Here is a 14946-nt window from a genome sequence, read left to right on the forward strand (position 1 = left end):
AATGTATGTGATTGGGATTACTTGTAAACCGACTCAATTTACTAATAGCACATGCTATATCTGGTCGTGTATAATTCATGATATACATCAAACTTTCCAATACTCTTGCATAATCCAATTGTGAGTCACTTTCACCTTCATTCTTTTGAAGTGCATAACTCACGTCAATTGGAGTCTTGTCAATTTTGAAATCCAAATACTTGAACTTGTCAAGTACCTTTTCAATGTAGTGAGACTACGATAATGCTAGACCTTGTTGAGTCCTGTGAATTCTGATTCCTAATATCACATCAGCAACTCTTAAGTCTTTCATATCGAATTTGCTAGCCAACATGCGCTTAGTAGCATTTATATCTGCCATGTTTTTGCTCATTATCAACATGTCATCAACATATAAACAAACAATGACTTCATGACCTGAAGTGCTTTTAATGTAAACATATTTGTCGCACTCGTTGATTTTAAACCCACTTGCCAATATTGTTTGGTCAAATTTGGCATGCCATTGTTTGGGTGCTTGTTTAAGTCCATAAAGCGACTTAACAAGTTTGCACACTTTCTTTTCTTTACCAGTTACCACAAAACCCTCAGGTTGTTCCATGTAAATCTCTTCCTCTAATTCTCCATTTAAGAAAGTTGTTTTAACATTCATTTGATGGATTTCAAGACCATACACGGCCGCTAGTGCCACTAACACCCTAATAGATGTTATCCTCGTTACTGGCGAGTAAGTGTCAAAGTAATCAAGGCCTTCCTTTTGTCTATAACCTTTGACAACAAGTCTTGCCTTATATTTGTCAATAGTGCCATCAGCTTTCACTTTCCGTTTAAAGATCCATTTCGAACCTAAAGGCTTATTTTTCGGAGGAAGATCTACCAATTCCCATGTATGGTTATCCAAAATTGATTGAATCTCACTATTGACTGCCTCTTTCCAAAACCCTGAATCAGAAGATGACATAGCTGCTTTAAAAGTTTAAGGCTCATTTTCAAGCAAGAATGTCACAAAATCTGATCCAAAGGAAGTAGATGTTCTTTGACGTTTGCTACGCCTTGGATCTTCTATACTTGGAGTATTTTCCTTTGGTTCTTCCCGAGGCCGTTTAGGTATTTCACTTAACGACTCACATTCTGTTTTATACGGATAGATGCTTTCAAAGAATTCAGCATTATCTGATTCCATTACCGTATTAATGTGAATTTCGGGATTATCGGATTTATGAACCAAAAACCGACATGCTTTACTGTTTGTAGCATATCCAATGAAAACGCAATCAACAGTTTTTGGTCCGATTTTAACCCTTTTAGGTAAAGGAACATGTACCTTTGCTAGACACCCCCACACTTTGAAATATTTCAAGTTGGGTTTTCTTCCTTTCCATTTTTCATATGGAATAGACTGCGTTTTGCTGTGGGGTACTCTGTTGAGTATTCGGTTAGCTGTAAGGATAGTTTCGCCCCACAAACTCTGCGGTAATCCAGAACTTATTAATAAAGAATTCATCATTTCCTTTAATGTCCGATTTTTCCTTTCCGCAATTCCATTGGATTGAGGTGTGTAAGGTGCAGTAGTTTGATGGATAATTCCATATTCTGAACATATTTCTGCAAATGAAAATTCATATTCTCCACCCCTATCACTTCTAATCATTTTGATCTTTTTATTCAATTGATTCTCCACTTCATTCTTGTATTGCTTAAATGCTTCAATTCTTCATCCTTACTATTAAGCAAATAAACATAACAATATCGAGTGCAGTCATCAATAAAAGTAATAAAATACTTTTTCCCACCTCGAGATGGTGTCGGCTTCATATCACAAATGTCAGCATGAATTAAGTCCAAAGGATTTGAATTCCTTTCAATAGACTTATAAGGATATTTTACAAACTTAGACTCAACACATATTTGATATTTTAATTTATTACACTCGAATTTAGGCAACACTTTTAAATTAATTAACTTCCGCAAGGTTTTGTAATTGACATGTCCTAAACGAATATGCCATAAATTATTTGACTCCAATAAATAAGAAGAAGCTGCAATTTTATTCATATTGTCAACAACCATTACATTTAGTTTGAAGAGGCCCTCTGTGAGGTAGCCATTTCCAACATACATTTTACTCTTGCTTACAATAACTTTATCAGAAACAAATACATATTTGAATCCATCTTTAACAAGCAAAGAAGTAGAAACTAAATTCTTCCTAATAGTAAGAACATGAAGAACGTTGTTGAGCGTTAACACCTTGTCGGAAGTCATCTTCAGGAATATCTTCCCATAACCTTCATTCTTGGTTGTTGCATTATTTCCCATGGAAAGCTCTTCTTCGGGACCAGCAGTAGAGTAAGTCGCAAATGCTTCCTTGACAGCACAAACATGTCGAGTGGCTTCAGAATCAATCCACCACTCCTTCGAATTTCCAACTAGGTTGCATTCCGAAAGCATTGCACACAGATTATCAATGTCATCATTCTTCTCCACTATGTTGGCATGTCCCTTCTTCTTATACGTTTTTGGGAGACAACAATCATGGGCTTTGTGACCGATTTTTCCACAATTGTAGCAGCTGCCCTTGAATTTCTTTTTGTTCTGCTCCTTAGTCTGTCCAGAAGACCTCTTTCTCTACTTTCTTTTTGGAGCAGTCTCCTCAACGATATTAGCTCCCATGATCGTTGAATTTCCACGAGACTTCTTCTCGGCTGTTTTGTTGTCTTCCTCAATCTTGAGACGAATCACAAGATCTTCCAACTTCATTTCTTTGCGCTTGTGCTTAAGATAGTTCTTGAAATCTCTCCACGAATGAGGCAATTTTTCAATCATTGCAGCCACTTGAAATGCTTCATTCACGACCATACCTTCAGCAATAAGGTCATGAAAAATAAGTTGAAGCTCCTGAACTTGGGTTCCAATAGTTTTACTGTCTATCATTTTATAGTCTAGAAACTTGGCAACCACGAACTTCTTCAAGCATGCATCTTCAGTCTTGTACTTCTTCTCAAGTGCGTCCCATAATTCTTTCGAAGTGTTCATCGCACTGTACACATTGTACAAGTCATCCTCTAAAGCGCTTAAAATATAGTCTTTGCAAAGAAAATATGTCTGCTTCCACGCCTCAACAATCATGAATTTCTCATTGTCCATCATGTCCGCAGCACGCACTGGAGGTTCTTCACTAGTGAATTTCTGTATTCCAAGTATGGTAAGCCAGAAGAACACCCTTTGCTGCCATCCTTTGAAGTTGGCTTCGGAAAATTTCTCTGGTTTCTCTGCCGGTGGAACATCAGTCCGGCTTGACGAGGCTATCGTCATTGCCGCAATAGTCGCAGAAGAATTTCCGTTATCAATTGCCATTTCTCACTGTAAACAACAGTACATAAGAGTTCAATTAATGGCAAAATCAGAACAGTAAACAATAATGTTATTAACAAAAACAGTATGTATAATAAATAAAATCGAAGTTTTTATATACTGTTTCACAGAAAAACGATGAAGTTTTTAAGAATGTTATAATACTCTGATGAAGTTTTTATATCTTCAAATTAGAATAGTAAAATTCAAAAGGAGTAGAAAACCACACAGGTTTTAATCTCCACAAACAAAATACAGAATATAAAATAAATTCCTTAAGAATGTTATAATTCTGTATTGCTGTAATAAACAATTAAACTTTTTGAAAAAAATAAAACAGAAAGTTAGTAATACTTGTTTAACAAAATAGATTCTGAAAAACAAAAAAAATAATATAGGAATAAATCGAGCCCACTGAATACACAGTGTGTCCTTAAGGAAATTATTCCCCTCAAGTACCCGAGGTGCTGAAATATATCCTCCCAGGATAGAACGATTTAACTCACCAGTGTATTGGTATCAAAAACTCTGATGAACTGCGAACCACTCAATGGTCGTAAAACATACTGGAAAATATTGTGCAACAGAAGAAGAAGAAGAAGAAGAAGAAGCTCAGAAAATTTCGTAAGGAAAGATTCTGGGATTCCAACTCTATTTATAGAGTTGCTGGCATTGTTTCTGAAAAGGTTTGCAACCTTTCAGAAACAACCATGGTTGTTGGAAAAGGGGTGTTTGAAATATTGCGGGAAAAATATATTTAAAATAATCCGGAAAAGAAAACGGGCCTGACCGAACCGGGTCGCGGGTCATGGGTTATTTCGGATTGAATTTTTCGTTAATTATTTAATTAATTAATTAAATAATTGAAAGGAATTTTGTCCAAAAAGATTAATCAATCAATCGTTGACCAAATCTAAATCCAAATCTGAATCCGAAGCCGAGCTGAGCGACGACGACGATGCGAGGCTTGCCTTTTTCTAAACTCTTTAAGAGTTAGAGGAAGAGCAATTATATATATACCCATCAAAAGCCTTTTCTTCCTCCGATATGGGACAATGTCCCTTTCCCAAGGGAAACTCAAATATTTTATTTTCCCTCCATTTCTCATTCACCCTCTTTAAGCTACACAAGCTTAAAATCCCAACACTCCTTTTCTTGATGAAGTTTAAAAAAACAATGTTCAGGAGCAATTTATCCTCGAGAACATAAAAACATTACTTGTACTATCAGTATATGATTTTTAAATTATTCTTGTGCTTTCAACTAACATATTAAGTGAAGGTAAAAAAGATTGCAATGTTATAGACTTACAATTTACCCATGTATTTTCTGAAGTGATAATTTTTTAAAGGCTCAAAGGTGAATCTCAGTTGCACTTTGGCCTATTATGTTATTGGTTGAGAGTAAGATGGTGGGTTCAAGTCCCATCGCACCTTGAGGGTAAGACATCGGGTTTAAGTCGTAGTACACCATGATAATTAAACATTGGGTTCGAGTCCCAATGCATTATGGCCTAACATACCTTTATATGGGTAAGGCATTGGATTTGCGTCACAATGCACCATATTGATGATATAATGATGACTAAAAAAAAACATATTTTAATGAAAAATATGAAACTTGTCCCACTTGATTTGCTCCATTCTTGAAGAGGATGTGATAGCGGTGCATAATAAATCTAAATGAAGACCAATGAATGTAGGCGTGCCAAAGATCAAAATAATAATGGTCGTCATTATGGTAATTATAAAAAGAAAAATAATAAGAGTTCTCAAAATAATCCTACAAAGGTGAAGGAATTGTGTATCAATATGGTCTGTAAATATGAGGCACGCTCAGAAGATTATAGTCCATTTTTTGAAAGAATACGACTTTTGATAAGCATTGTAAATGTAGACTCATTCCTGAAAGTGAATGTGAAAATATATATGTGATATAAATTATGCATAAGAATGTGCTTATGCATGGTTGAATAATTACTACAACTCACCTCTACTGGGAGGTTTGAGAGAAAGAAAGATAATGAATATTACTGTGTGGTTACATGAATATGTGATTGGTTGCGTACATATGGTACGCCACAAATATTTTATTGTGCCTTATAAGGTTATTAAAGGCAAAATTAAAGTAAGAAATAAATTTGCTTATGATAATTTTGACCATGACAATTATTACGAAATTATTTTCTCCGTAAATGAGACATTCACCATATGGATGGTGTGACAAAAGATCTTGTAGTACAAAATTAATTAAGAGCTCTGGAAAAACTAATTTGTTACTATCCGGATGAATGAAAGTGTTCTTGACATTAATATTGTAGTAAGTCTCAAAAGAAAACTTTTTGAGTTTCAAATATATTAGCCAAAGTGGTTGGCATTTGAAAGGAATATTGAATATCTTCATATTACTATAATCATACCGGGTAAATATGAAAGGTTATCCGACTTTTCTTCTATTTGTACTATACATGTATAAGTATGATGATGGGATCACATGTCATAGTACACATGTTTACTAAAATAAATATCAGTTGGCATGATTGGTAACCGGTTGGCCATCCCGGTTCAATTATGATGCGAAAAATGATTGAGAATTCACATTGGCATGTATTGAAAAATTAGGAGATTCTTCGAGAATTCTCCTGTACGACTTGTTCTCATGATAAATTGATTACTATGCCAGTTGGGGTTCGGGTTGTATTCCCTGTTTTTTGGGACATATAAAAGGTGATATATATATATATATATATATATGGGTCCAGTCACCCGCCATGTGGACCGTTTACTATTATATGATTTTAATAGATGTATTTATTGTATGGTCGCATGTGCGTTAGTTATCAACTTGCAATTTGGTTTTTGCAAGGTTGCTTGCTCAAATTATTTCAACACAATTCCAAAATATAAATTATGATGATTTATCTTGATAATGCTGGTTTAAATCCAAGTTGGTTTAGCAGAAATTGCATGTCTCCAATTATAGCTAAACCATTGGTTATGAGAACAAAAACTCCCAAAAAGAAATTTGGTATGAGGTGTATTATTTAATAAACAGTAGCACTTGTACGCATCTAGCCAACAAATTATGATAAATTCTCCATATTACAATTGGTTCAGGGTCAGGAACCAAATAATTTCCATCTAGAAATATGGATGTGCTATATGATTTAATTGTTCTACCACAATGCACAAAGATGGATCCTCAAAGAAGGTTGGGGATATGTGTTGGTGATCCCAACATTAAGGGGAGAAAATGGGCAGCTGAAAAAAGTGATACGTGGAATGAATTACTATGAGTACATCTAGATCCTCGTATAAGAAAATGTGAACTTGAAGTTCAAGTGATAATTCATTTGCAAAATATTACGAGGGGCATTTGTTGATCCAAAGCTAAATGTCATATTTCAGCTGTAATGCTCCAACTAAAATAAAGTCCATGATAGACAGAGTCTATGACCCGCATAAAGCGTAATAGACTAATTGGTTCCAAAGATAAAACTCCTTGAAGAAGGAGTGGAACAAATGATCAAGATGGTCATAATAAGGAGGCAAGTGCTCTAGAAGAACACCACAACATAACACTCTATAGACCTCATGGAAGAGGCTTAGGTACCTGAAAATAATGAGATCTCCATAAGTTATGTCTTTATTGTGTGATGATGGAACCGATGTAAAATGATCATCGATGATATTGTTGATATAATGTAGCGCTCAATATTATTAATATTGACGAGGATCCTGAGCTCAAATCTGTCATGAATTTTGGACAGATAAATGATTGACCAAATAAAAAATGCGCAATGAAAATTGACTTTACCTGAAAAATGTGAAGTTGGACGGATAACCCCAACACCTGAAAGTGAAATAAAAAATCAAGAAGATAGAAATAAAGACGACTTATCACACAAGATTTTTCGTAAATATCCTGGCATTAGTTATATGGAGATATGCTTTCCTATGGTGGATAAAATCGTTTTCAGGTTTTAATTTGGCAATACATAAAAAATTTGATATGCATATAATGAAAATCCTTGAAGGATTTACATTGTTCTGAAGTATAGTAAGGTTCATAAGAAACTTATTAAATAAAGTTTCATTAAATCCTTATGTGGATTAGACCAATCATGGCATACACGATTTGTTTTTGTGTCTAGTGCAGTTGGTGCACTAATGTATCTTGTTAGAACCATAAGTATAATAATATTCTAGCGAGATATAGTTTTACGCCTATGTGGATATATTGAAATACGATTAGTATTATATTGCAAACGTAATCCTTGATAAAGATTTGCTTATTCTAACAAATACTGTCAATATTTTGTTGGTTATGCAAATGCAAGCATTTTCCTAAAGTTCGTTCTTCAAACAATCTATTTGCATATTAGGGTTGACATATTATTATTCTACAAGGCAGTCAATCGTTGATACCTATTCAAGTCATGCCCAGATAAGCAACTGATAAAGCAAGTGACTCAACACAAACAGACGTGCGACTTTTCTTTGAAAAGAAGATTCCAATAATATCGAAGATGATGTTGTTTGCATAGATCAATTGAAAGAAGGATATATCGAAGGAGACATAATAAAGAAAATTTCACCATAGTTCTTTTTCAGACGCATGATCTTCAACAGAATGGTGAAATTGATATTCAACAAATTCATTCATGTGATAATTTTGTTGATCTGTTCACTAAGACATTGCCAAACTCAATTTTAGAGAAGTTGAATTACAAGATTGAAATGCATTGTTTTCAAGAAATAAAGTGATGTTTTCATCAGGGGAGGCAAATACGTGTTGTACTCTTTTTCCCTTAGCATAGGTTTTGTCCCAATGAGTTTTGCTGGCAAGGTTTTTAACGAGGCAGCAGATAATGCGTATTACATAATATGTGTACTCTTTTTCCTTCACTAGAATTTTTTTTCAAGGGTTTTTTTTCAAGTAATATTTTAACGAGGCACATTATCTTTAGAAATCCAAGGGGGAATGTTATGAAATACTTGATTATAGTGGATGTTCATAACTCCTAAGGGAGTAACACCATCTACTCTTCTCCATTAATCTCTCACTACTTCTTACCATTATAATTGTAACTCCAACACCCCCATGATCTTAATAATTAATACCATATTCATGGAATCCCTTTGTATTACATAAATATCATTCTATAAATATAGGGTTTGGGCATCACATTGTACACACTTGAAAAATACTTGATGAAATAAGAATGGCGTAATACCTAAAAACTGTTACACCATGTGCGTCCCAAGGTGACGTAATGAATATGAGATTTGTTAATCATGATTTAAATAATTTTAAAGTCATAATATGGCTATATATGATATTTGGATAGAAAATATGAAGTTTGAAAAAAATCAGATTAAAGTTGCGAAAACACCGACTAAGGATTTGCCCTGTAACAAAGTGTTTTGAGAAATATATTTCGTGTGCTATATGAGGATACCAAATTGAAGGTCTTGGAATTTAATTTCCAACGTACTTAACCGTTCATTCATATGACACCCAGATAAAAAGTTATAAGCGTTGGAAGAAGGGCCAATCATAGGGTGCAAAGTAGCACCTTTTTGACTTTTAAATAAATGAGATTTTTACATCCCATCTCGTCTCTTTCTCCATCTTTCCAGAGAGCTCTCCCAAACAACACCCCTAACCTTACCCCTAATCTCTCTGCATGATCTTAAAACAAGATTATCATCCCGGGCACGAAATCAAGAAGCGATAACATTAAAACGATCCCTACGACGTAAGTATCGCTATATCGCCTCTCTTTTTCTTTGTAGTTTCAATTTTGGAAGGTACTTCATAGTTTAGAAGACGTGTAATTTTTGTATTTAAGTGTTTAAATATCAAGAAATGTTGATAAATTCATTTCCTAATAGTTAGAACTTACGGGACGGTGATCGAAAGCCGTGAGTTCGAGTTATTTGACTTGTAGTGGACTGTTTCATGTTGCCTTTGGGCTGTATATTTTTATACTGTTTAATGGAGTTTTGGAGGACAAATAGTGTGGAGAAACACCACATAATGACGGAATAGTGGGCAGGTCGTTCATCATTACAATTTTTAAGTTGTTTGACACTACTTTAGTTGTCGTTTTATGTATGAAGTGATTAGGGTGTGTGGGCTGTTTTGTGGTATATTGTGATAGAGATAAGGTTGAAAAATAATTCTTACATGTTGTTATTGGTGTGTTCCTATTGTTGTCGGTATATGGTATTGGAGGAGGGCCTAGTTACAGGGGAGATGCTGCCCAAATTTACGTAAACGAGCTACTAGTTTAAGTTGCGGATTTAGCCTTTACTCAGCACTGATTTTGAATCTCCTTATGATGTGGTAGATTGTATTGAGTTGTTTGAAGAATTTCTTTGAAGGTATTAAAGACTCAACGGAGTTAAGGTATGTTAAGGCTATCCCTTATTTCTTTTTGGCATGATCCAAATGATACAAACGAAACGAGCAAAATACGCAGCTTTCATAAATGACTCTATTCATAGAAATACTAGGGGGTATCTATATTTTTGATTCCCCATGTGAATTATTATTATATCCTCTGTTCATGGGTCTCAGAAAAATACGTATTTGATAAAGTTTGTCCGAAAGACATATTGATTTTATGATAGTCGAGAAATCCTATTAACGTATTTCTTATGCATTTCATGCATTTATACATGTACATTGACCCATGACTAGAAGGCGTTATATACGCGTATATTATATGTATATGGGAAAAGGTTACAGCGTTATATATGCAGCACCACCTAATCAGCTGGTATACGTTGATGATTTGCCCACAGTGGCCGAGATGATATGATGGGATGCCCTCAGAGGCTTGATGATGTTATGTACACCTATACCTATGCATGATACGACATTTACACGCACGTGTATGACATTATAAATGTTTCAGGATTCACAAATTTATTTAGACTCACAGGTGAAATTTTGTACTCCATGTTTCATTTATGTCTTTTATGTACTGATTTTCATGCCTTACATACTCAGTACATTATTCGTACTGACGTCCCTTTTGCCTGGAGACGCTGCGTTTCATGCCCGCAGGTCCCGATAGACAAGTCGAGAGTTCTCCTAGTAGGCTATCAGCTCAGCTGAAGGTGTTTGTGCACTCCACTTGCTTCAGAGTTACCTATTTGGTCAGTATGATTTGAATATGTATTGATTGGTATGGCGAGACTCTGTCCCCACCTTTATGATATTTATATACTCTTAGAGGCTTGTAGACATATGTCATGCATACGGATACGGGTACGGCCTTATAGGCCAGTACGTCATATGTATAAGTCGGTATATCAAGTTGGGTCACCCTATATTGAGTATTTCCTCATGTTTTATTCTACTTATCTCACGGCAGCCTCTCCGGCTCATATACCTATGATAGTATGATACGAAAGATACATTACGTTGGTACTCAGTTGAGTACGGTACCGGGTGCCCGTCGCGGCCCATCGGTTTGGGTCGTGACAAAAACCTCCCTAAATTTGACACGGATTATTAGTTACACCCCTAAACTATTCTTGGTCTTAATTATCCCCCTGAACTTGGCCTTTTGAGAGTCATTACCTCCCTGGACGCTGAAGTGACAAAGAGTGTGGGCGTACTCTCTTTTAAGCGCGTGAGAGTGAAGAGAAATAAAAAAATTAGCTTACAAATAGGTTATTAGTTAACTTTTAATTGCATATAATCATATATTATGATTTATTTATTATAACTATGTATTTCTTCTTGCTTCACCTTGACATATAATGTGGACTTTACTCTAACTTTTATTCTTTTTAATTTCTTATATAGATATAATGTCTATTTGTTCCAACTTCATATTTCTTCTTTTCTTTTCTTTTTTCTTTTTTTTAAAAAGTTTTGTTGGAACTCCATTTTAGCTAAATAGAAAACTTTTAGCAAAAATAATGGAGTACTAGTTGTGTATTTTCTGCTATTTGTTTTCTTTAGATATAATATCTATTTATTTTAATTGTATTTTTTTTTATTTTTGAGTCAAATCAGTAAAAAAAAATGGCTACAACTCCATTAGTTTTTACCAAATAAAAAGGTATAGCCAAAATAATGAACTTGCAATCGTACACTCTTTTTATTTCTTCTTTTGATGCAATGACTATTTATTTCAACCGTGTATTTTTATTTTTTCTGGTAATATCTGTGAAACAATAATATTTTTAGAGCTCCATAATTTAGAGCTATATAAAAAATTATAGTCAAAATAATAAAAACCAAACTATGTATTTTTATATCTTTTTAGATGCCTTGACTATTTATTTCAACTGTATAAATCTTTATTTTCATGTCAAATTCAAAAACAAGAACTAAAAACAGCTCTAGAGTAGTTTTTGAAGTTTTTATTAAAATACTTCAATTTTTTTCCAAGTAAAATGCATGTTCAAACATAATTTTGACTTTCAAAAATTATTTTCATCTCATTTTCAAAAATTTATTTTTTCAAATTTTAATTAAATTTATGTCCAAAAGCTAGCTTAGTATGTTACGTAACCAACCGAAAAAAAAGGAGAAGAAAGAAAAGTGGAAGTCTTTCAACCCTTTAATGGGCGGCTAGACAATCATCCTCCTTTCATATTTTTCAGCTGCCACCTTTAATTCCGTCCTTTGTGGCATCTTAAGATTTTCAAAAGTTGGCGAGAAATCATTCTAAGTAAAAGTCTTTAAAGGTCTTATCAATAAATCCCTCTGTTTCCTATCCTAGAACTGACTCAATCAGAAAAAAATATGTGGTGAATAACCCGCATTATTTTGCTTTTAGTAACGTTTTCTGCATACATGTATGTTAAGTATACATTATTTGAGTTTGACTTCTACGTACAATCCGGAAAGGTGAACAGAGTACTCTGCTTTTTCAAGAAAAGAAACAGTTGAAAATGAAACTAGCTTCAATCACCCAATTTCAACTATTAACAATTGGTCATAACCTCACTATTTTTGGTAAAAATATCATGATATAAGGTCACTATTTCGTTCTAAAATCCCAAGAAACAAGAAAGATGACCATAGTTTTAGGTCCCTTTTCCTGAAATTGCTAAAATTGATCCATGCTCCACAAGCTGTCAGCTAAAATATCACCATTCATCAGATTGTTTTCTCCACCCACCATTTGATCATAATTATTCAAAAAGTTGCCAGTTGCTGAGCTGAAAGTATCCATACCATAACTGTTGTCCTCAAATGGAAAATGGGCAAACGAATTTAAGTCAGAATCACCCATCTCAAGAGGTGGAATTTTAGGACATTCCGAAATAATGTTGGGAGATTTATAGATACTCATAGATTCTGACGAAGGTGAACTCGAACTGCATCTGCTGCTGCTGATGCTGTTATTCTCTAAGCTTAAAACTTGTGGGGTTTGTGTAAGTTTCGTGATATTTAAAGGACCATATTGTGAATCCAATAATGAAGTTGATTGTGAAGTCTGCATTGCTGGGATAGCAGATGAACCTTGTATCTTCTGAAGAAGTCGAGGTATCCAGAGACAGCGAATCATGTGTTGAAATGCTGCACTATTGGAGTCAATCTTCAAATGCCTAGCTTGTTTCTGCACCCTTGTTCTCCAGTAATTCTTGATTTCATTATCTGTTCTTCCCGGTAGATATTGGGCAATTCTTGACCATCTATAATATTGTCAAGGAGAATCACACCAGTTATTATAGTTATATATACACTGGCAGGGGCGGAGCCAAAGACCAAGTTACGGTTTCTCTAAACTCTGCATTTGCCTTAAAAAATTCATTAATATGTACGAATTATTAGTTTAGAACTCATTAACTAAAAAGACTAGAATCATGAACTTGGTACTAGAAATGAGGCCTACAACAACAGTTCTAAAACGGAAAACATTTGTAGCTGGAAGAAGAATCAAAGAGTACTATACCTGTTACCCAACTTGGAATGAAGTTCAAGAATCAGGAGTTGTTCTTGTGGAGTGAGATTCCCTCTTTTAACGTCCGGTTTCAGGTAATTCAGCCATCTCAATCTGCAACTCTTACCTGTTCTCTTCAATCCTAATAAATCAAGAAAGTACATGGAATCAACAACTAATCAAAGTGTCTAAAAGATAAATATATACGATGTGCTAACTTAGCAATGGACAGGTGAATTACCAGCACGGTTTGCAAGCATATTCCATCGCCCTTCGCCATGTTGGGAAATGTAATGGACGAGGAGACTGTCTTCTTCAACAGTCCATGGACCTCTCCTCAATCCAATTTCATCATCACTAGAGCTACTTGAACTTTTAGATAAGAAAGAAATGTCTGTTTCCATTGAGAGATCTTAGTACTGAAAATGTGCTAAAAAGTGGAGTACTTAATATATGATTGAAGCAAGAGCTAGCAGCCAGCTCAGATTTATAAATGTACAAGTTTCTGAGTCTCACCACTTTCTACTATATAAGTAGATGCTGCGTCAAACTTGCCTCAAGTTAATTTCCAAAAGTCTTAAACCAAATAAAAGGTATAGAAAATAACGAGAAAATTTAGAGGACTTTTTAATATATTTGGAAAGTTAATTAGATTCCTAAGTCAGTTAGAAACTAAAAGTAGGTGCATTAAGGTGACTTCCACCTAGTTATAGTGCCTAATTATTAATCAGCACTCATGTTTAACTAAATATGACTAATGGTGTTCACAGGTCCTATAAAATATAGGGTCAATGTGAAACTATTGGCTTTTCTGTAGAATTCCAAATGAAGATAAGAAGAGGCGGTGATAAACTTCTCGATAAGGACACAAAAAGTTATGAAATGTAGTTTTGCTGGAAGGGCCGGGGGATGAGTTGTATTTATTTGTGTTTTCACTGAACCAAGTAATTTAGTCATAAAAATCTGCAAATATAAATGAAAAATAGCACTTAATCTTAGTCAATTGATAGTCAGGTATATATTATATATTCATTTGTTTGATGCAAATACCAAGTATTTATAATTTTATTTTGAGTTCAAGAAGTGTCTATCTATTCAAGATTCTCCACTTATACAACGTGGTTGACTGAAAGACATGTATTACAAGTGTATCCAGAGTTCACCAAACTGTACTTATAAAACGTGGGTATTTCTATGTTAGCCAAAGAAGGCGGCACTTTGAGCCGCTGCTTGTTTTTTCAAAACACTTCCCCACTTTAACTTGGATTCCTTGCCAAATGCCAACGATGCCGACTTATGGTGTTATTTGTGGTTCTTGCTTCTTCAAAGGCCATCACAATACTCAGAATAATTACAAACTTTTCCATTTAATTGAATAGTCCTGCAATTCGGCTAAATTTGACTCAAATATTTCAATTACATCATTTATTTATTAAGTTCACAAGTGCAGGATATATGCAATCTCAACAAGAAATGGTTTATTCCAAAACCAAGGGAAGTTCTTTTTTTTATTATCTTGATAATCTATTCGTTTAATAAAAAAGTATAACTTTGTATTTATGTAATGGTGGATTAAATACAATAGATGACATTTAAGATTCGACTTTAGAACATGTATATAATGTGGAACAGATTTAGTAGGAGACTGACAATAACATACATTAAATATTCCGAAA

The 14946-nt window shown here is 34.3% G+C and overlaps 1 protein-coding gene across 1 annotated transcript; it reads right to left on the reverse strand.

Moving 5' to 3' along the window:
• Window positions 1-12269: 12269 nt before the first annotated feature.
• On the reverse strand, window positions 12270-14251 carry LOC104088171 (MYB-like transcription factor EOBII). The gene is made up of 3 exons (XM_009592811.4): window positions 13512-14251; window positions 13283-13412; window positions 12270-13022 (listed from the first exon to the last, which is right to left on the reverse strand). The coding sequence occupies exons 1-3, from the start codon at window positions 13672-13674 to the stop codon at window positions 12434-12436; spliced, it is 882 nt and encodes a 293-aa protein (XP_009591106.1). The 5' UTR covers window positions 13675-14251; the 3' UTR covers window positions 12270-12433.
• Window positions 14252-14946: the final 695 nt, after the last annotated feature.

The sequence above is a fragment of the Nicotiana tomentosiformis genome, chromosome 3 (genome assembly GCF_000390325.3).
Source record: "Nicotiana tomentosiformis chromosome 3, ASM39032v3, whole genome shotgun sequence".
Taxonomy (NCBI): Eukaryota; Viridiplantae; Streptophyta; class Magnoliopsida; order Solanales; family Solanaceae; genus Nicotiana; species Nicotiana tomentosiformis.